General features: G+C 44.8%; 1 protein-coding gene across 2 annotated transcripts in view; it reads left to right on the plus strand.

Annotated features, from left to right (window-relative positions):
- Positions 1 to 20606, plus strand: part of LOC146042441 (E3 SUMO-protein ligase ZBED1-like) — a 48965-nt gene extending 28359 nt beyond the window's left edge. For both annotated transcript variants that reach the window (XM_083162432.1, XM_083162433.1), the window contains 3 exons: positions 932 to 996; positions 4952 to 5109; positions 7069 to 20606. In XM_083162432.1, coding sequence (XP_083018558.1) covers positions 932 to 996; positions 4952 to 5109; positions 7069 to 9119 — 2274 coding nt within the window. In that variant the 3' untranslated portion in view covers positions 9120 to 20606. The remainder of the gene's footprint in view (positions 1 to 931; positions 997 to 4951; positions 5110 to 7068) is intronic.

The following is a 20606-nucleotide window of genomic DNA, read 5'->3' on the forward strand; positions in this document are numbered from 1 at the left end:
TGCACTGAATGATATTGTTCAGTGTGCATACGCTATATCGTTTGCCCAGGTTCGCCGCCGATATTGTCATTGGAGCGTATCATCTAGTGTGTATGGGGCTTTACTGTCTGCCAGGGAGCCGGGAATGTACCATGAAGGAGGGGTACAGATAGATGGGAGACAGGCTAATGATTGCATTCTTGCTTGGTACACGTCATGTATTACCCACCCGCACAGCCTGGGTAGCACAACCCATTCCTAAAACATCACCTTTAGGGCTATGATCTCTATTCATTAAAGGGCGAGCAGCCCTGTCTCAAAGGGTTACCTGCATCAATGCCATCGCTAGTGGTTTACCCCACTAGCGGTACAATTCCTTAGGTCTGCGCAGCAAATGCACTCCCCTGTTAATACCACAATCCTTCAGTTAGAAGAAAACCACCAAATTAGTCTATCTCTTGCTGTCTGTATTCATTCATAGTGAGTCAAGATTTTTCAATATTCACGCCCTGATGAAAGTGTATGCATTATACTGAAATGTCGGTGAGAGCTAAGCTGAATCATATCTGCTTCTTTCAAATACATGTGCGTATCTGAGCTTTCATGGCGCCAGCCTCGCTGTTCCTGCAGCCAGTCTGACTCCCAACTCCCCGGGGATTCGATGTTCCTCGTTTCTGCGTTGATGCTGCACATTTGTATACAGTTACTGAGGACTTTGCAGTGGCTCCGGTGTGCACCTCTGTTCTTCTCTGGGAGGCTCATACACTTCTTATGATTAGCAAACCCATAGGCAAAACCGCAGCTGTGTAGACATGTAAATACAAATCAAAATCCAGGCCAGAGTGCATGTTTCGTTATTTTACAGTACACGCAATGGGCCTGATTCTGGTTCCACGACAATTTTATTATTTGTGGAAGAAAAAGTTACATTATAATCTTTCTTTTTATTCAGGTCCGAGATAACAAGTCTTATTTTTATATTGATGCCAGTGATGACTCCAAAAGCAGTTGGATGAGGTAAGCTGAGTGATCCCTATGTGCCATCCTTAACAAATAGCATTGCATGAAGGAGAATAGCTGGTGACTGTTGGGATCCCGAGTGTTGGGGTTTAAACAGTGGGGATTCTGATGTCGGTGTAATGACTGACGGAATCCTGATGGTCTGTCAGTCATCTGGCACCCCCTAATTATAAGCTGCCTATAGCATAAAGCCGTTTTAGGGGGGTATTCAGTCCTATTTCTAATGTCAATTCAATGGTCTAAATTAAATCTTCCGACTGTCGGTACCGAAGTGATTTATAGAAAAGGGGCACGGATTCAACAATCCAGCGGATGTTTTCAACAATCCAGATTAAACTTTGAATCTGCATGCTTTCAATGCAGTTGAAAATTGGCGCATTGAATAGATGTGTGTGGATATTTCTGACTGTAGCAAATATTGACACAAACTGAATACCCCCCTTATTTATTTATGTATTTACAGTTTCTTACATAGCGCAGCTGATTCCGTTGCGCTTTACAATATGTCTTTAGTTTTGCGGAAAAAAGTGCTAAATACATATTATTATGTCTTGCCTATTATTATTTTTTTATGTAACTGCCCATTATTACTTACCACTCAAACTGATCTTTGTGCCTACTTGATTTGTCATCATTTAGTGCTTTATATTTGATTGCGTGAGGACTGTAATGTGGACAGGTGCACAGGCGTAAGCTAACTCACCACAGCGGGGTTTCTAATCTGCTCATTGGACCTTAAAGTTTGGGGCAGTACGGATGGAGTAATGGTTAGCATTACCGCCTCACAGCACTGAGGTCATGGGTTCAATACCCACCATGGCCCTAACTGTGCGGAGTTTGTATTTTCGGGTGCCGGACGGGTTCCCGACAGTCATTTACCCGACGTCGGGATCCCAACTGTCAAAATGCCGACAGCCGGGTGCCCGACGGACACCCGCTATTTTCCCTCGTGGGGGTCCACGACCCCCATAGAGGAAGAATAGAATAGGTGGCAAGCGCAGCGAGCCCGCAAGGGGCTTTTTTGCGCTCGCCATGCTGTCTGACTCCTCCGGGCAGTCGGGATCCCGACGTCGGGATAATGACTGTCGGGATAATGACTGTCGGGATAATGACTGTCGGAGTCCCATACCACACCCGTATTTTCTCCCCGTACTTGCGTGGGTTTCCTCCGGGTACTCCAGTTTCCTCCCACAATCCAAAAATATACTGGTAGGCTAATTGGTTCCCAACAAAATTAACCCTAGAATGTCTGTGTGCGTGTACATGTGGTAGGGAATATAGATTGTAAGCTCCACTGGGGCAGGGACTGATGTGCATGGTCAAATATACTCTGTAAAGCGCTGCAGAATCTGTGTGCGCTATATAAGAAACTGCTAATAAATAATAAATAAAAGTCAAACTATGGAATCTACGCAGTGTTGCCCACTGTGGGAGTGCCCCCATCCGATATGCTTGGGATCTTGACTTTTATACATGGTCAGAACTTGAGGTGTAGAGTCAGTGACGGTCACAAGTGTCCTGACGGCTTCATGTAAGCAGCTATTTTAGTCTGGCTTCAGGCGATTTTTACAAACGTAATGAGATTGTGTCCAATGTAGAATACAAATTACATTTCTCTGAAGATATATGCAGAAAATCAATTTGACATTGTGTCACAAAACTGCATGATGGGAAATGTTTAGCTAAACCAGGAACTGACACCGGCAGTGGACGTTTTCTAGTTCAGCAAGACCGGGAGATTTGTGTAGTGCAGATGTCACTCCAAATGAAGCTGGCGCCGCAAATGGCTGCCTAGGATCTGTGCACTCAGCATATGTAACCCCCTGTGTACCCTGTGTTTCCCCTGTGTGATAACTGTACTGTCCCTGCTATAACTGCGGTATCTTTGCTCATACTGTTACCACCCAACTGCTGCAGCGACCAGTGGCGCCGCTGATGGCTGCCTGGGCGCTGTGCAGCTTGGCGGGTATATGTTCTGTGTGATACTGTAATGTCCCTGCTTATATTGTCACCTACCTGGCTGTGCGGTGCCTAGGCGCTGTGCAGCTTGGCAGGTATATGTTCTTTGTGTGATACTGTACTGTCCCTGCTTATATTGTCACCTACCTGGCTGCCGCAGCGACCAGTGGTGCCGCTGATGGCTGCCTAGGCGCTGTGCAGCCTGGTGGGTATATGTTCTCTGTGTGACACTGTACTGTCCCTGCTTATATTGTCACCTACCTGGCTGCTGCAGCGACCAGTGGCGCCGCTGATGGCTGCCTAGGCGCTGTGCAGCTTGGCGGGTATATATTCTCTGTGTGATACTGTACTGTCCCTGCTATACAGCTGTGCTACTCGGTGAGCATGTGTTGCCAGCATGAAATGTGTCAATGTAACCTATGTAATGCCTCCCCCCCTTCATCCCTGCTTGATTTCTGCACTGTATATCCACAACAAATTCCGAGTGTGCGCAAGCACACCTGGCCAATAAAGTTGATTCTGATTCTGATTTATCTATACTTGCTGTGCATATCTGGGACTTCATGGAGGGGAGATAGCTGAGGGGGTGCATTGTAGAGGCGTCCTCTTCCGTGGAGAGAGGCACACAGCCTGATCCAGGCCACGGGACTGATTGATTCTAGACAGTGGAGCTTAGACTGCTTTTAACCCCTTTCCTGCTGAGCCTATTTTGGCACTAATTGGTCTAGTCCATAGAGACTTCAATATCCTTAACAATTTCTCCCATACCTACAAATAGTATAATAGTATATTCCAGTCACCTATTACAGGGTGTACTACAGATTCTAGGTCCTCCCACATTTTAGTATAATCTCAGCTGTACAGCACCTAAACACTACTTATTGATACTTCACATATCTCACCTCATAATACTCGCCCTCTCACCCTCGTAGATAGATATTTAATTTATTTATTACCAGTTTCTTATATAGCGCATACATATTCCACAGCGCATTACAGAGAATATTTGAACATTCACATCAGTCCCTGCCCCAGTGGAGCTTACAATCTATATTCCCTACCACATGTACAGCGCACACAGAAATTATAGGGTTAAATTTTGTTGGGAGCCAATCTAACTTCCTACCAGTATATTTTTAGATTGTGGGCCGAAACCGAAAATACCCAGAGTAAACCCACGCAAATACGGGGAGAATCTACAAACTCCGCACAGTTAGGGCCCTGGTGGGTATTGAACCCATGACCTCAGCGCTGTGAGGCAGTAATGCTAACCATTGCATCGTTCGTGCTACCCGCATGGACATAGGACCTGCACGTCCCATCCATGTCGACTTTGAACATGTTGGCACTAATGTAATGTTGTCCAGTTAATTTCTTTCTTCTCCTCTTCTGAAGCATCCTGGAAACCTTCTTGTATTGAGCGCCATAACCTAATAATCCCCCCAACCTGGTAGACCAGGGCTGGGCAATTGCGGCCCTCCAGATGTTGAGGAACTACACATCCCATGATGCTTTGCATTAGTTTTGCTATGTGGCCATGCTGAAACTGATGCAAGGCATGCTGGGATGTGTAGTTCCTCAACATCTGGAGGGCCGCAATTGCCCAGCCCTGTGGTAGACACTAAATTGGTGGTGAGGATCTTCATACCCCTCACCAATACCTCCCTGGTGTCTGTCCTGCTTTCTCCCTTGTATCTGTCCTGCTTTCTCCCTGGTATATCTCAAGGCCCCCCCAGGTGTCTGTCCGGCCAGGCCCTCCCATCTGATGCCTGTCCAGCCAACACCCCATGATGTCTGTCCAGCCAACCACTCCCCCGTGATGTCTGTCCAGCCAGCCTCCTGGATTCTGTCTAGCCAGCTCCACTCCCTGTGTCTGTGCAGCCAGCAACCTCACATCTATCTAATCAGCCAGACCCCCTTCTGTTATTTTTATTGCATGCCTTGGGATATTTTCCATTTACAGGCTGATAAGTGATTTTCTTTCCTCCACAAGGTACGTGGCCTGTGCATCAACAGACGAAGAACACAATCTCACAGTTTTTCAGTACCGGGGGAAAATCTACTATCGTGCCTGCCAGCCTATTCCCTCCGGTACAGAGCTGCTGGTGTGGATCGGGGAGGAATACGCCAGGACTCTAGGTCTCAAATTAGGTAACCTAAATGAGTTCCATTATCACCGTGATCTTGAGCTGATGTACTTGTAGGCCGGAATCAATAAGCGGGTTACTCCGCACTTATTTAATTCTGCTTGTAACTGACTGAGGTGATAAAGTGAAGCACAGCAGTAACTGGCCCCACGGATTAGTCCTAAAGCTGAAATTCACAACCATAATATCATGTAGTAGGTATTTGTGCAGATAGTGAATGCAAATGCTGTTTGATCGATTATCCCTTTTCAAGGGCATTATAGGATATAAAGATCCCCCTCCTAAAAATATGGCACAAATGCAGAAGGGGACATAGACTCAGGTCATTAAAAAAAATTCTTGTGCCATATTTCTGAAGAATCACCAGGGCACAGGTGGCTGCTGGTTAAGACTTTGCCTGTATACACCGCCACACCTGGCACCCGTTATAGACCGGTTGTGTGCGATAACCAAGGGGTGACCATCCCGACAGTCAAATTCTTAACACATTTTTGTGAGTATCCTAGCTCACATCCACCACTCCTGCAGCCTAACCATTCCCTTCATCAGCCTATCACTAACCCACCCATCCCAGCAGCTTAACCATTCCCTTCCTCAGCCGAACCATTACCTTCCTCAGCCTATCCCCAACCCTCCTGCAGCCTAACCAGTCCCTTCATCAGCCTAACCCACCCATCCAGCAGCCTGACCATTACCTTCCTCAGCCTATCCCTAACCCACCCCTCCTGCAGCCCAACCATTCCCTTCATCAGCCTATCACTAACCCACCCCTCCTGGAGCTTAACCATTCCATTCAGCAGCCTATCACTAACCCACCCCTCCTGCAGCCTGACCATTACATTCCTCAGCCTATCCCTAACCCACCCCTCCTGCAGCCCAACCATTCCCTTCATCAGCCTATCACTAACCCACCCCTCCTGGAGCCGAACCATTCCCTTTCTCAGCCTATCCCTATCGCACCCCTTCTGGGGGAGGGTGGCTTAGGCCTCATAAGTGATGAGGATTGGTACCTAGCTAGGAAATTTCCACATTCTGCTAACAAGTCTGTTAAATTCCAAAAGATCCAACTTTTTACATTACATAGGACATACACGACTCCAGATACTGGAATATCTTTATTTTTGCTTACTCCCAAACTATGTATCATAGGGGCTGTAGAGATGAACTCACTGAATAAATAGGAGATACAATATGTGTAATATTTGTGCTTTGGCAAATGTGTTTATTGCTAGACTGTGGCTGGCACATGATAGTCTTAGTGTTACCCTGTCTAAAGCACCGGTGAATGATTCTATTACCCATGAGCGTTATGTCTATATGAAGAACAAGGCCAGTTTCAAGTTTGATAAACTTTGGTCTAGGTGGTTAAAATCTGCATATTCCTCCCCAGAGCCCCCTATATGATTTATCCAGAGTTCCCTATTTCTCGATAACACTATTGCACACTTGTAGCAAATGTTCGGAAGTCAGTCTCTCTCTCTCGATCTCTCTCTCGCTATCTCTCTCTATCTCTTTCTCGATCTCTCTCGATATCTCTCTCTCGATGCAGTGCTAGTACCAACTCTATGGGAAAGGGGACTACTAGAGGCCAGTATCGGATGTGAATACAGTCACCAAATATACCCGAATGTAGACATTGTACCATCACAATAACTCTTTAATAAATGGAGTAAATTTACTAAGATGGGAGTTTTATTGAAGATGGGATGTTGCCCAAAGCAACCAATCAGATTCTACTTCTACACCTTCTAGAAGATAATAAATAGAATCTGAATGGTTTTCCCATCTTCAATAGAACGCCCATCTTATTGAATTTACTCCAAGGTATCTGAGCTAATTCTGTAATTTCTCTGTACCCCCAGGTGGTTGGCGATATGGCCTTTGCTTAGTTTGTAGAACATTTATACTAGCCCTGTATTAATGTTTGGCCATACTGACCTATTTATCTCATTGTGTTTCTTAGGTGAGCATTTTAAGTATGAGTTTGGTGAGAAGGAACTTCTAATGAAACTCTTCCAAGACTTGCACCTGAAGACGCACGATTCCATGTCGAATCACATGTCAACTCGAAATCAGTATCTCTGCAATGATATGGTCACCCCCATAATGCAGGCACACAAGCAAACTTACCCATTGAACAATATAGGTCATCCTTCATCTGGCTTCCAGCTTCTGGAGGGAACCCAGAATTTAGTGAGCCTCGGTCGAGCCCAGAGCCGCTATTGGACATTTTTCGGTTTCCAAGGAGATGCATATGGACGAATCATTGATAAAACTAAGATTATTTGCAAACTGTGTGGCGTTAGGCTTTCATACAGTGGTAACACTACTAACTTGAGGCAGCATCTTATTTATAAGCATAGACGGGAGTACAATGAATTGGTGGGAACACAGGGTGCAGTAGTGGACCCGCAGAAAAGCATTGACTCCGTCTCTCCTCGTGAACTGGCTTCTAGGGCTGTAGTGGCTCCTACAGTTGGTAGAACAACCAAGGCCGTGGCGGATTTCATCGTCCGTGATCTGATGCCAGTTGAAATCATTGAAGGAGAAGGCTTTAACCAAATGCTGTCTATTTTGGACCCTAACTACAAGTTACCAGCCGCCTCATTCTTGGCTCACACAATCCTGCAGGAGATGCACCTCCAGGCCAAGTTAAAAGTGATGGAGTTGGTAAAAAATCTTCAAGAATGCTCTGTTAGCCTTGACCTATGGAAACATAGCGGCTCTTTGTCCTACCTCACACTCACTATCCATTACGTAGACGAAGGATTCGAAACGAGGAATGTGGTGCTATCCAGTAGGGTTGTTTCAGAAGATCTTTCTGAAGAAAGCCTGAAATCAGTTCTTCTGGATTTTGCAGATGAATGGGGGATACGTGTAAACACATACTATGCAGTGGGACTCAATAGCCCGTCTGTAAAAATAGCCGCTTCAAAGGTGGGTTGGAAATCTCTGCCATGTGTAGGACAGGTGCTGAGAAGCTGCATTGAAGCTATACTTCAGCATAATACTATACAAGCCACCCTTGATAGGTTTCGAAGACTGATTGCCACTATTTTCTCCTCGGCTGCTCAGAACGAGGAGTTAACCACACATGGACCTGTGCTGAAGGTTCATTTGAAAATGTTCTTACGGGATGGCACAAAGTGGTACAGCATCTATACTTTATTGCAGAGCATCGTCGACCATTCCAAGTTTTTTAAAGGCCTCATCGAGACGTTGCATGGAGACTGTATCGTTCTGCAGCCGGAGGACTGGTCCATTCTTCAAGACGTTGTAGACATTCTTAAACCTTTAGCTATTGCTACCTCAACATTTACCAAAGATCAATTTGCAGGGTTATCACTGGTGAAACCTGTGATAACCAGTCTGTTGTATAAACACTTGGCACCTAACGAGTGGGACTCTGACTTCTCCAAGAACATTAAAAGGGCCATACATGAAGAGTTAACTTTTAAGTATTCCGACTGTGATGTCAATCAGGTTCTCAACTTGGCATGTGCCTTGGACCCTCGTTTCCGTGGCCTTGACTTCCTCAGCCAACCGGACCGCGTGGAGACCCTTCATTTACTTAAGCTGGAAGCGTCAAATCTGGCAAAGATACCGCCAACTGAATCTGTTTGTGTTACACCTGAACCCCAAAATTTAAGGCCACCTGCCAAAAAAAACAGGCAGGACTCGGGAATTGAGTTCCTATTGGGAGACCTGTGTAATGTAAGAAATTCATCAGCTAGCACAATTAACCAACAGGCAGAACAAGAGATTAGCAGCTTCCAGACAAGCGAGGCTTCTTCTTTGTGCCAGGACCCATTGCAGTGGTGGAAAATGCACCATACCCAGTACCCACTTTTAGCTCGGGCAGCACGGAAACTCTTAGCCATCCCTGCCACCTCTGTGCCCACAAGCTGGTTGTTTACAGACGCCGGCATGGCCGTCTACAGAAAGCGCTCCGCTCTAACGGCAGAGCATGTAGATATGCTAGTCTTTCTCAATGGAAATAGGTTAATTCTTTGAACTCGTGCTGGTGGTCCTTCACGTTTGTGCCTCTCCTAGCTCCAACTTAGCCACCCTCTGCAAGTGGCCCATCATGTATCCTCCAGGTCTGATCTAGTGCTTCCACTACTTTCCTTGAAGAGTTCAAGCGAAGTGATCCTTTATCCAAACCATAGTCTGTAGCCTAAATAACCAGTACATTACTGGGCATAAAAATAGAATTCAAACTGCAGTGGCATTACGGTTTTATGTTCTCCTACCAGCATGGTGGAAATCTAAAGTCTACTGCAGTTATCATTTTGTAGGAACACGTGATGAAAACTGTTTAGGTATTAGGATTTGGCATATATCTGCGTTCCCTGAATGACCGTATTTTCAGTCTGATGATGCGGAAATTGTCTCAATGTTGATTGGTTTTCTGTTCTAGAAATGTTTGTGTTAACCATTTCAGAGCAGTTCAGCTGCATTCACTATGGCACATGTATGGAGAAGGTCCACAGTTCTGTCCATTTCATAGTACTGATCTGAACATACAAAATTAACAAAGACGTACGGGCAGCCATGTTCATTCCCCCTTTTAGAGTCACTGCGAGGAGCAGTGCTAAATAGTGTACTGGGAACGTATGGGGGCATTAATAATAAAGGCAGGACTCATTTATGAAAATGTTTTTGGATATTTATGTAATTTACGTAACCTGGAGGGAATTTACGATAAAAAACCCTACTTGTATTACCTCATTACCGATCCCAACCCCTCTGGAATATCCCCTTGTAAGAAAGAAAAGAACAGTTAGGTGCAGGTTTGCTAGATGAATCTATATTGAATAGGAATGTTCTTGAAATCTGTGTCTCTCTATGGACCTTGGGGAAAAACAAAAGCGAACAAGTGACATTGCACCTGGACAAACCAAGCTGCAATGCAAGGAGAGCAAATTTATTATTTGTTTATTGTATGCAAGTTAATACTGGCTGCTTTTGAATGTAGCCTAGAAATGTTGGAGAACTTTATTGTTACACTAAAGCTTAGATTTGTGCTGGGACATGCTCCTCTCCCATTTCTCTCTGTATAGGTTACATCTGCCCCACCTGCAGTGCTGTGTGGTGTTACCCAGGTGCACAGTTACTTCCTTTTTTTGCATTACTGGAAGCTCAGGCCCTATGTGGGGACAACTAGTGATGAATGTGATTGGTCCGACAATGGAATATATCTTCCAAAAAAAGATGTCCTTGATTTCATAACGGTGATACTGTGAGTGGGTGACATGTCATCGGCATATGTCACTTTCAGTCTTCAAACTGTAGTCCCTGACAACTGACAGAATGGACTAGATTACCTCAGAGTAGAGCACTGGTGTTGATTACACCTTCTACCTTGTTGCATCCATTTCTCTGCTCGTTCATCCTCTGCCCTTACAGCCCTGCCTCACAAAATCACTTCTAAGGGGGCAATGCAATAGGAAGCGATGTAATGGGCAATCCTGGCAATATGCCAGTGTTCCGGCATATAAACGCTGATGAGGGCATACCTCCTTGCCCCTGTATTGTGCATGAGGCTGCTGTTCCATGGGGGGGGTGGACAGGGAAATGCACAGTGTTAGCCTGCCTGTATGTACGAATTTGTTAGCACTGCCTATCGCTGTACATGGCCCTGCAATGTGCAGTCTTTTTCATGTCAATTTGCATAATAACTTGATTTTCACATCCAATCCATCTGTATTTGTATCAGCCGCACCCAGTTTCTCCATCATTTCAACCTCAAATGAAAGAATTTAAGAGCCTGATTTAGACCTGACCACTAATTTATAGAAATTCCGAACTGAGTGACTGCCCATGCGTACTGTTCAGAACGCACATGTGCGCGGGCTAATAGTGGCAGGAAATGCGTATGTATTGTAAATACAATTTGACTGATGAGAAGCCGACGTTAGGGGGTGGAAACATGCCTTTTGCTGTGTGTAGGAAAGACTGCAGGCCTGCCCAGGTGTTTGTGAAGAGGAGGGCCTATGATGTCAGCGATGATCACTTCCTCCCTACTTCGTTACAGATTAGTAGCAGCCTCAGAGTTACAATTACACAGATAGCAAAAAAATGTTCAATGGTTCGGGAATTGGGTACGGTTTAGCAAGAGGCATTGTTTTTTTCTTTCTGTCCGGGCGGTGGCTTTCTCCTCGCAGTTAAGTGCTAGTTCTCGAATTAGCAGTCAAGTCTGTGATGGGCCCTTTTAACGGAAATTCTGATTTCAGTTATATTTTTTTCCATTTTATTTGTTCTCGTTTATATCCTGTTTTCATGTAATAGGATGATATAGCAACTGCAATATACATTTCTCAGTCATATTTGTATACCAGTGAAATGAGACCCAGGACTTTGTATTTATTGCACATATTGTATTACTGTATAAAAGTAGAGCATTTCTGATAAGGTAATGGGGTCCGCGTTCGACGGCGCTGCACGATGCCAGACAGTCTCGATTTTTTTTTTTTATTAAAACGGCAATCATTTACGAGGCGAAACAATGTCTTGTAAATGACTGCCGTTTTAAAAAAAACTCTGAGAACGGCCAGCATCCCGCACGTGCGACAAACTCGGACCATATTGCATACACCCCTATGCCTCACATACAAGGATTTTTAAATGTATTATATATTACCTCTAGCCTTCCTCAGAAAATGTCTTTGGTATGTTTTGATAAATTACTTTTTCCCGCTGTCAGTTAGTACTTCTCTCAGAGGCCTTGCCCACTTGTGTCACATGACAAGCATTTGATGGCGGTATAACTTATGCTGAGAGTATATTGAGAGGAATTCAGAACGCGCTATTGATAAGCGCCAGGAATGAGCAAAATATTCAAATAGCCGCACTGTAAACTCGCCGGCAGATGTTTTCTGACTAAACTAGCGCAGTCATATGAGTTGTGGGCTGACCGTCTGCGCTGATGGCATCATGCCGGACTTCTAATTGGTAGAGTTCCGTTTACCATGACTAAGTCCCATTCTTTAGCCGTGGTATCCTGCATATGTTGTTCCCGTTCTGTGCAGGGCTACTTTGGCTGGGTGCTAGGGGGATGTATACATTACTGTGCAGGGGGCTTGATGGCATGTTGTCTGAAATCACTCCCACCCTGGGTGTATGGAAACAATGTGTATATTATGGGCACTGTGCCCTGTGGTATACAACACCTGTGTGTGACCAAGTCCATATACACGAAGCAGAACAGAGCTTGTGTTGGAAAAAAAACATGGCCTTTGCATTGTAGCACTTCATATGCAGATTTAGAGACTCAGGTGCTTATCACATTAATCTGCACAGTCTCCTGGTGTGTCCTAGTCGCATTGCATTTTGACAAAGATGCAATTTGTGTGCCACGAGAGGCTGCTTGTATGTAGACGGATGCAGCTGTTTGCAGAGAAATCTTTGCTCCATGATGGCGTGTGAAGCTATATTTGCCATAACATCACATATTTACCACAGGAATTCCATAGAACTGGAAACTAACATTTACCCAGAGTGCTTTGATTGTAACATTACCTTTTATTTAGCATGTAGTGCCCTGCACTACGTATATGTCTTTGCTGTAAAGACCTGTTCATTTATTTATTTGATATTCCTTTTGCCTTTTGTGTGCTGTGCTAAGTTATTATTGTCGATTTTTTTTATTTATTGCTGCACAGATTTTCCCATAATGCTGTGACACTGCCACACTTGCAGGCCTAGTTATCAAACCGAAATAAGAAATATTTAATTCTTCCTGATCTATCAGAGGATCACCGTGCAGCACTCTTGCCTGTAGTAACCCCCACTGGAGAACAGAATTGCTGGGCCTCACCAGGGAGAACCTTTCCTGAAAATCATGGGGTAGCTTATTTAGCAGGGTTTGCCCTGGTACATTCACCACAGTAATCCTTCTACCTCCATGTCCGATTAACAGAGAAAAACAATGAAAGCATTTTTTTTTTATCCTTTTTTTGTACATTTGTATTTATTTTTCATTCTGATATTTTTATTCTGTATTCTCCTCAGGATGTGGTATCTGTCTTCCTCTTAAGATGCTGTTCCTGCTTCTTACTCTCCTCAGATAGTGTTCCTATCCTCACACCTCCTTACATTATTCTTCCTGCCCCCATCCTCTAGAATTCCGCCCGATATACTGTCCCCAGTGCCTGTGTTCTCTCAGATGCTAGCCCCAATTACTACCCAAGCTTATATCCTCCTCATGGCATCATCGCTAGTCTTCTCAGAAGCAGTGCCCAGCCATTTTCCACCCTCTGTATGGCTCTGTGGCTATGTGGGAAGCCAGGAGCTGGGTTGGGTAATCTCCTAGGGGCAGCATACCTGGGTAGGCTCCTGCTTCCTCTCAAGGGGTGTTACCTCAGTTCCAACTGTCCAGTGGCAGTTCTCATCACTCGCCAAGGTGTAGGTTGATGGATGTAGTGGCTATTCCAAGACTCCAAACTTCTACCTAGGCAGAGGGCAGCATTTTAGCAGGCGGCGGGCTCTATTTGGACCAGTAAGATATGGTTTGGACACCCCTGATCTAAGAAAATGTTTGTCAATTACATTAATGAAGAAAGTTCTACACCTTCAGCAACCCTAGAGGCCATTACGTGTAGTAGTCCCTAGATTTGTTACTTTGTCCTTTGATTAAAGCTTGTACAGTTTGATGAGCATCATACAGTTATTAGTCATATGGCAAATAAGGTATTAAGCAGTGCGCAGTAAAAGCGCAAATCCCCCCCCCCCCCCTTTCCTCGGACAGCAAGGGCCTTATTCTAGTTCACTCTTAGAGGCAAATTCCTTCCTAGATGGACAAAACCATGTGCGCTGCAGTGGGGCAGATGTAACAGGTGCAGAAAAAAATTAGATTTGGGTGAGTTATTTTGTTTCTGTGCAGGAAAAATGCTGACTGCTTTATTTTTACACTGCAATATAGATCTCACTTTGAAGAAAAACCCCACCCAAATCTAAACCAAATCTCACGAACGATGACCGCCTTTTTTAAACGTGGCGGCCATATAAATTTTCCCCAAGGAGTGATTATTCGTTTTTTTTTTTTCTGAGCAGCACTGGAAAATGACTTCATGTTCTAATGTTACAAAGCTGAATTATCCTCCCCAGACCACACAGAAGTCATTCAGTAACTATACTGTTCATGTAAATGAGCTGCTTGGTCAGGTCTGAGTAATACTAAGAATGTGCTACTACTGGTTTCCATTACTTGTATGCGATTGTCTTACCGCGGCACATTTTAATGGCCGTCCATGCATAGGAGTGTTCTGTATAATCATCATTTATGCACACAGTTACTAAACAGTTGTAGGGAAGGACTACAGTGTTTTCTTTGGCTTGTGAGCTATTTGGAAGGATAGGAACATATGACTGATTCATATTTCATAAGTACAGCTACGGTAGATGTGGAGTCCCACATTGGCGTATCTGAGACTCGTGCAGAGCATAGAAGGACAGAGCCTTAGGTGACCTCCATGTGTGAGAGAAGCTGACTGCATATAATCTGCCTGTGTTATGTCGCTGTTTAAGCTGCATTGTTTGTTCTCAGGTTGGCTGCATAGAGTGGCTGGTGTCTCATCCATGGGATATGTGACTGGTAGTGTAGGAAGATGACTTCTGCCTTCGTTCTATGAAAACGTTTTTTGTGCAGCTAGTCAGGCAGGATGATCCCTACATTTTTGCCTTGGTAACATCACTGAACTTTATTTTAGGAATTTGTCTCTTCAGCGAAATGAGAGGGGAGGGGGCCTGTGTGCATACCCAGTGCGCACGTCTCAGGAAGAATGGCACCTGCACCATGTTTCCGGGGAATTCTCTACTGTGCATATCTCTGGGAAAATGGCCACAGCTCCATGTTTACAGTGATTTCTGCTGCTGCAGCACTGATGCGGGACTCCAGAAAACAACAGATTATGCTTACCGATAATTCCTTTTCTTCCTAGAAATCCCCTGTCATGATTATCAGCACGCACTTGCACCAGCAATATCCATGGCAGATGTCAGCCTAGCCTGCGACTTCCAAATACACGTCCTCTGCACATCCTTTGCTACACTAGTACGCCAGATACCCTAATACTCCTATTTACCAAAAGTGCTGATGTGGCTGATATATGCGCTGTGCTACAGCGCATATGTAGTGCTAAACCATGGCAGATCTAACCACAGAGGGAGACTTGCACGCAATTCAGCCTATGGGTGTCTGTGCAGTGGCCTGTGCACTCTGGTTTCCCATGTGTAACTAAGAATAACAGGCACTGCCAATTGCTTTGTTCTGACTTGTATTCCCAACTGCACATTAGGTTAAAGGAGCAAGCTAATGAAAAAATAGTGAAAAAAGCAGAGTTCCGGGAATTCTCTAGCGCTCCTTAATCCCTCTGCTGCAGTGGTTCTCAAATGGTGTTTCAATCTCAATAACACCCAAAAAAGGTACAAATGTTAGCAAGTGGAATGGGAACCGATCTGCAGCGCTGGACAATATGAATAAATTTACTGGAAATCCCAAAGAGAAGCAGTCCACTCCGTAGTTTCAAGGTAAAAAAAGTACTGAATGCTTTATTAAATAAAAAGTCACATAAAAGGAAGAAAATTTCCTTAAAAAATCACACAAAAACAGTCTAAAAGTATATAAAAAAGGATTCACTCTCTTCTTTGCATAGGAGAGAAAACAATTTAAAGGTAGCTCACCAGATTCTTGGAGACGCAAGTATCCCTGTATACTCCAGACTGCACTATAGGTCCTTATGGTGGGTACACCTATCTGGGTGTATGGGGTGTTTCAGGGCTGGGAGGCCGTTCTGCCACTACGGTTACCTCTCTAGTCCTTATGGATTCCCCAGATCTCAGCTCCACCCGGACTCACGGTATTGCGCTTTGGGTTCTGGAAGCCGCACTGCCACTACGGTTATTCCTTCCTCCTTCTGCGCTCACCTGCAGATCTTTACTGTGTAGTGTATCTGGATGGGTACTTTCAGGACAAAGGAACCGTACTGCCACTTGGGTCCTAAGTCCTTACTCTTCCCCAAAAGGGATCCCCGGTGTCTGGTATAACACGGAATGGAGGGCCGCACTGCCACTGCGGTTTATTTCCCTTGCGTGGTTCCCCGTCCCGGGTCCCGTTTAAAGAGTGTCCGGCTTTGATGTAAAGTGCAGGCACACTCCTCCGCCTCTGCTGCCTGCGCTTGCAGCGTTTGGCGGGCACACAGGTCCAAAAGTTCTTAGCTGGATACTGTGTGATAATACAGGGGACTCTGGTCTGTTTGGAGTCTGGTCTTTTCTCCTTCTCTCCACAAGCAATATCCTCCAGCTGCTCACCAACTAGTTTCTACCAATTATGGTCTTTGTCAAGGTGCCCTAATGAAAAAATAGGTTTTGAGGGTTTTCTTAACATAAATAACTGAAGCAGACTGTAAGAAGAATTGTTGCGCATTCTGTTTGTGCTTTTTGTTTCTTTAGGCTATAAAATAAAAAAATGCAACTGACATCTGCCACATCATCTCAACCCTTTCCTCTCCTGTCCTGTAAACGTACCCCATTCCCAGTATGGTCATCCTTTTTTCTGTCACTGCAGCGCTGGAATGCCCATGTGCTACACTGCAATTGGGGGGGGGGGGGGGGGTGTGATGACCTAGTTTCCATCTGGCTCAAATTCTATAATAATAGAGTTCTAACTCTGTCGTGCTCTACCATGGCAACCACAGTCTCATGGCATATTTTGTAGTGAGCAGAGAGGCGATGGAAGGTGCCTCAGATCTTTTGACATGTAGACTGTAACTTTCCGTCATTCTTCCGTCTGACATCACATGACATACTGAAAGCTGTGGGCTTGCATCTGTGTAAATGAAGGCCATATTTTGTAACCTAGCAGGAGATTTTTAAAAGAAGATAATTTGTAGGTGGCCAGCTAAGGAATAACCTATGCTTGGTGATGGTATTAGTTGTTAGGTCTGCAGCAGTTTTTATGTCTGTAGCCCAGATAACGGACAGATTGATAGGGCCGGTTTATGCTTTTCTTATGCTTGAGACGCGCAAAACTGCGGTGATCGACTGCTTCCCTGCCCGTCTCCGCTTCAGGGAGAGAAGCAGAGAGGCAGGAGTAGGGAGATGGGCGGGTCTAAAGGACAGCGGGGGCGGTGATTGGTTATAGAATCGTCAGGAGCTGCTCAAATGAGAGCTGCCCCATCTGTATGTATGTCACCCACATATAAACATGTCCAAGCCGTTTGAGGTCTATATGCAATAACTGTTCTGAAGGACATTAGTACACGTAGAACGATAAAAGACTGGGCATCTGGCACATGGCAGCAGGATGGGCGAGATAAGGATATTGCGGTTTAACTAGAATATGATTTTTAATTGCTTCAGTCATTCAGGACCCAGAGCTACATGACTGTTCTTGGCTGTCTGCTGTTATCGGGTTGATCTGTATTGAGTTGATAGTGTTTAAAGCGCGTGGAATAAATATTTTACATGCTCACGCTGCTACATCAGTATTCATGGTGTTCATATTGTTTCTCCCAGTGACCCACTTATTGTAGCAGAAAGCTTTTCTGGTTAGTTTAACACAATTACTGAGATTCAAGCAAAACATTATAAATTATATAACATATTCTTTTTGTTTGCAGAATATTAGAAGCATTATGTTGTGCGTGCTATTTTCATGTAAGTAAAACCACATTCATACAGTATATGGCATATTTGGGACCCTTTAACTGAGCTGTGCTAAATACAAGCAACGGCATTTGAAGACTGAACCCCATTGGATTACTGATTGATTGTTCTGCTTTCGCTTTGTGGGCCTGGCACGCCTACAAATGAGGTATTGTAGTTCAACAACATGTGCATACATTTTCTTTTCTTTATTATTATAAAAAATTTTAGTTTTTTCACCGGCCAATCAGCTCCGACTTGTCATTTTTAAACCAAGCCTGTAACTTCACAGGTAGGAGCTGATTGGCCGGTGATAAAAAAACCAGACAGTTTATCACTTCACCGAGCTTAATAGATCTGCCCCTGAATTCGGAAAACTGCCAATTCATTATGTGGGGTTTGGATGTAGAGAGTATTAAAGGCTACATTGATTGTGGCTATAGATTATTAAAGAGAAAGAAGAGCATCTATAAATGAATGATCAGTCCCTGTCACTGCAAATAAAACATTCTAATTTCAATGCAAAATACTTTACTTGAGAAACAAGCCACTGATATGTGTTATCTTCAAACAGTTGTCAGAGACCACCAAACCCAGTTTATTATAAGATGAGAAGAGTACAGATGGAGCCCCTCTTGTCTTTGCCTGGTGCCCGCCAAAACGTCCCCTATGATGAGTGCCGGCGAAAAGGGACTCCGTTAAACTGGGACGCGCGTACGTCTCATGCGCACGCGTGTCACAGTCTGTCGGCGGCTGGGCAGCGGGTCCCTGTCCGTCTCTGCTTCAGGGAGACAAGCAGGGTTGGGGGGGGGGGGGGTCAGGCGGAGGTGGCGGACGGCGGCGGGAAGCTCCCTAGCAGGGACTGGCGATAATTTGGCCCTGGTTCTCAGATTCTGAACGCAGGACCCTGGACAGCTCAGGTCACCCAGCCAGATGCACAAGTGTATGCATTATTCACAGACACATTTCCCAGGTAATGTAGCAGGTGCACTCATTACTCATGGACACATTTCCCAGGTCACCTGGTAGGGGATGCAGTTACAATCCCGGCGGTCGGGATCCCGGCGTTCAGAAACCCGACGCCGGAATCCCGACCGCCGAAATGCCGACATATTCTCCCTCCGTGGGTGTCCACGACACCCCTGGAGGGAGAATAAATTAGTGTGCCGAGTGTAGCGAGGCACCGGGCCCGCTGCGTGGCGAGCGAAGCGAGCCCGCAAGGGGGGGCGATCCACGTCCCCCCCTTGTCGGCATTTCGGCTGTCGGGATTCTGAACGCCGGGATCCCGACCGCCAGGATTCAATACTGAATCCCCTGGTAGGTGCCCAATTGTACTCCTTATTCGCTGACGCATTTCCCAGGTTATGTAGCAGGTACACAGATGTACTCATTACTCACACACTTTAAGATGTCCACAGGTGGAGGTCATTATTTCACTTGTCAATCCCGAGGACTGAGCTTGAGAATCTATGCAGTAGATGGAAAGCTGATTTGTAAAGATGAACACTTCTCAATTTCAGTAAACCTCTCAATTCTCATCCAAGGCTGGTTAGGGTGCAGGTAAACCTTCTGAAATAAATTATACTTCCTTTTTCAAATGATGTATAAAAAATATTACAGTATATGTAGAGGTTATTTACAGAATAGGCAAGGTACTGTAGTTTGTTGGACATGCATATGTGTTGTTATCCCCTCTACCTACAATCTACTGTATTTCCCGCTAAAACTTCTGTATTTCAGTCTTCTCCATAACAAACTTTTACTGTAGGCACTTTGTGATATCACTATTAAACTGTACCTGTCACCTGCATATAATAGAGGCAGCCATCTTGTAGTCCTGTGGCCTTCGCATTCACTAAGGACTGGTGATGTCACTTAGGCCACGTGCTTTGCCCTGTGTTCTAGTGATAACAGTGGTTCCAAGAGAGTTGATAAGCTCATTTGAATGCAGATGCCAACAACAAAATGGCTGCCACCATGGTGTGTACACTTTTAGATTCCTGAGAGCTGGTCTCGCTGTCGATAAGCTATAGTCCTTGAATTGTCCCCTTACATAGTTATTTATGTCACTTGTGAGACTTACAGGTGTAAAGTGTTTAATGAACATGTCAAATAAACAATTACTGCTAAACCAAAGAACAATGCGAACAAACTGTAACACATAAAATCTCTTGCTTCCTGTTCCAAATGATTGTTTTATGCATGTTAGATGGAATATTACATAATTAGAGACCTTTAGTTGGAGGCAAACACATACTTTATATGAATGTGGGTCTTTGTGTCCATGGGGATCGTAAGGTTGTAAGCAAGCCACTTAAAACCAGACAATGACTGCATTGCTATTCATTCTGATGCGTGATGTCATAGTACGGTATATTGGGGTATGCAGCACATGTCGGCTTAATAAGGGGGTGCTGGGCCTCTACCAAAAACAACGCCTGTCTGTCATTTCTGGCTCCATACACGGTGCCCGTCCCTGATTCTTCCCTGTGTTTTCAGGAGTGCTTCCTATGTTGGCTCAGGAATCCCTGCGCTTAAAGGTAACTCCAACCAGAAGTAGGCATAATTTTGGATGGAGTTGGATATGATAAACCATGCAATGCACGCGTCTCCATTCCCATGACCATCCACCGCAATGGGGTACCCTGATGGCATTAATACCAATGTGAAGGTGACTGGACATCATTGCTAGGAAATTTGAAATAGTCTCCTGCCCTGAGCAGGGGATTGTCCCTGTTAATTCCCATCCCAGACGAGCGTCCCATTGGTATACATGCCATCATGAGGATCCGCCCCTTTTTTTTTTTATTACCCAAAATTATCTATTATCTCAGGAATGTCCAGGAGACCCCAGAA

The sequence above is a fragment of the Crinia signifera genome, chromosome 19, assembly GCF_055691185.1.
Source record: "Crinia signifera chromosome 19, ASM5569118v1, whole genome shotgun sequence".
In the NCBI taxonomy this organism is placed as follows: Eukaryota; Metazoa; Chordata; class Amphibia; order Anura; family Myobatrachidae; genus Crinia; species Crinia signifera.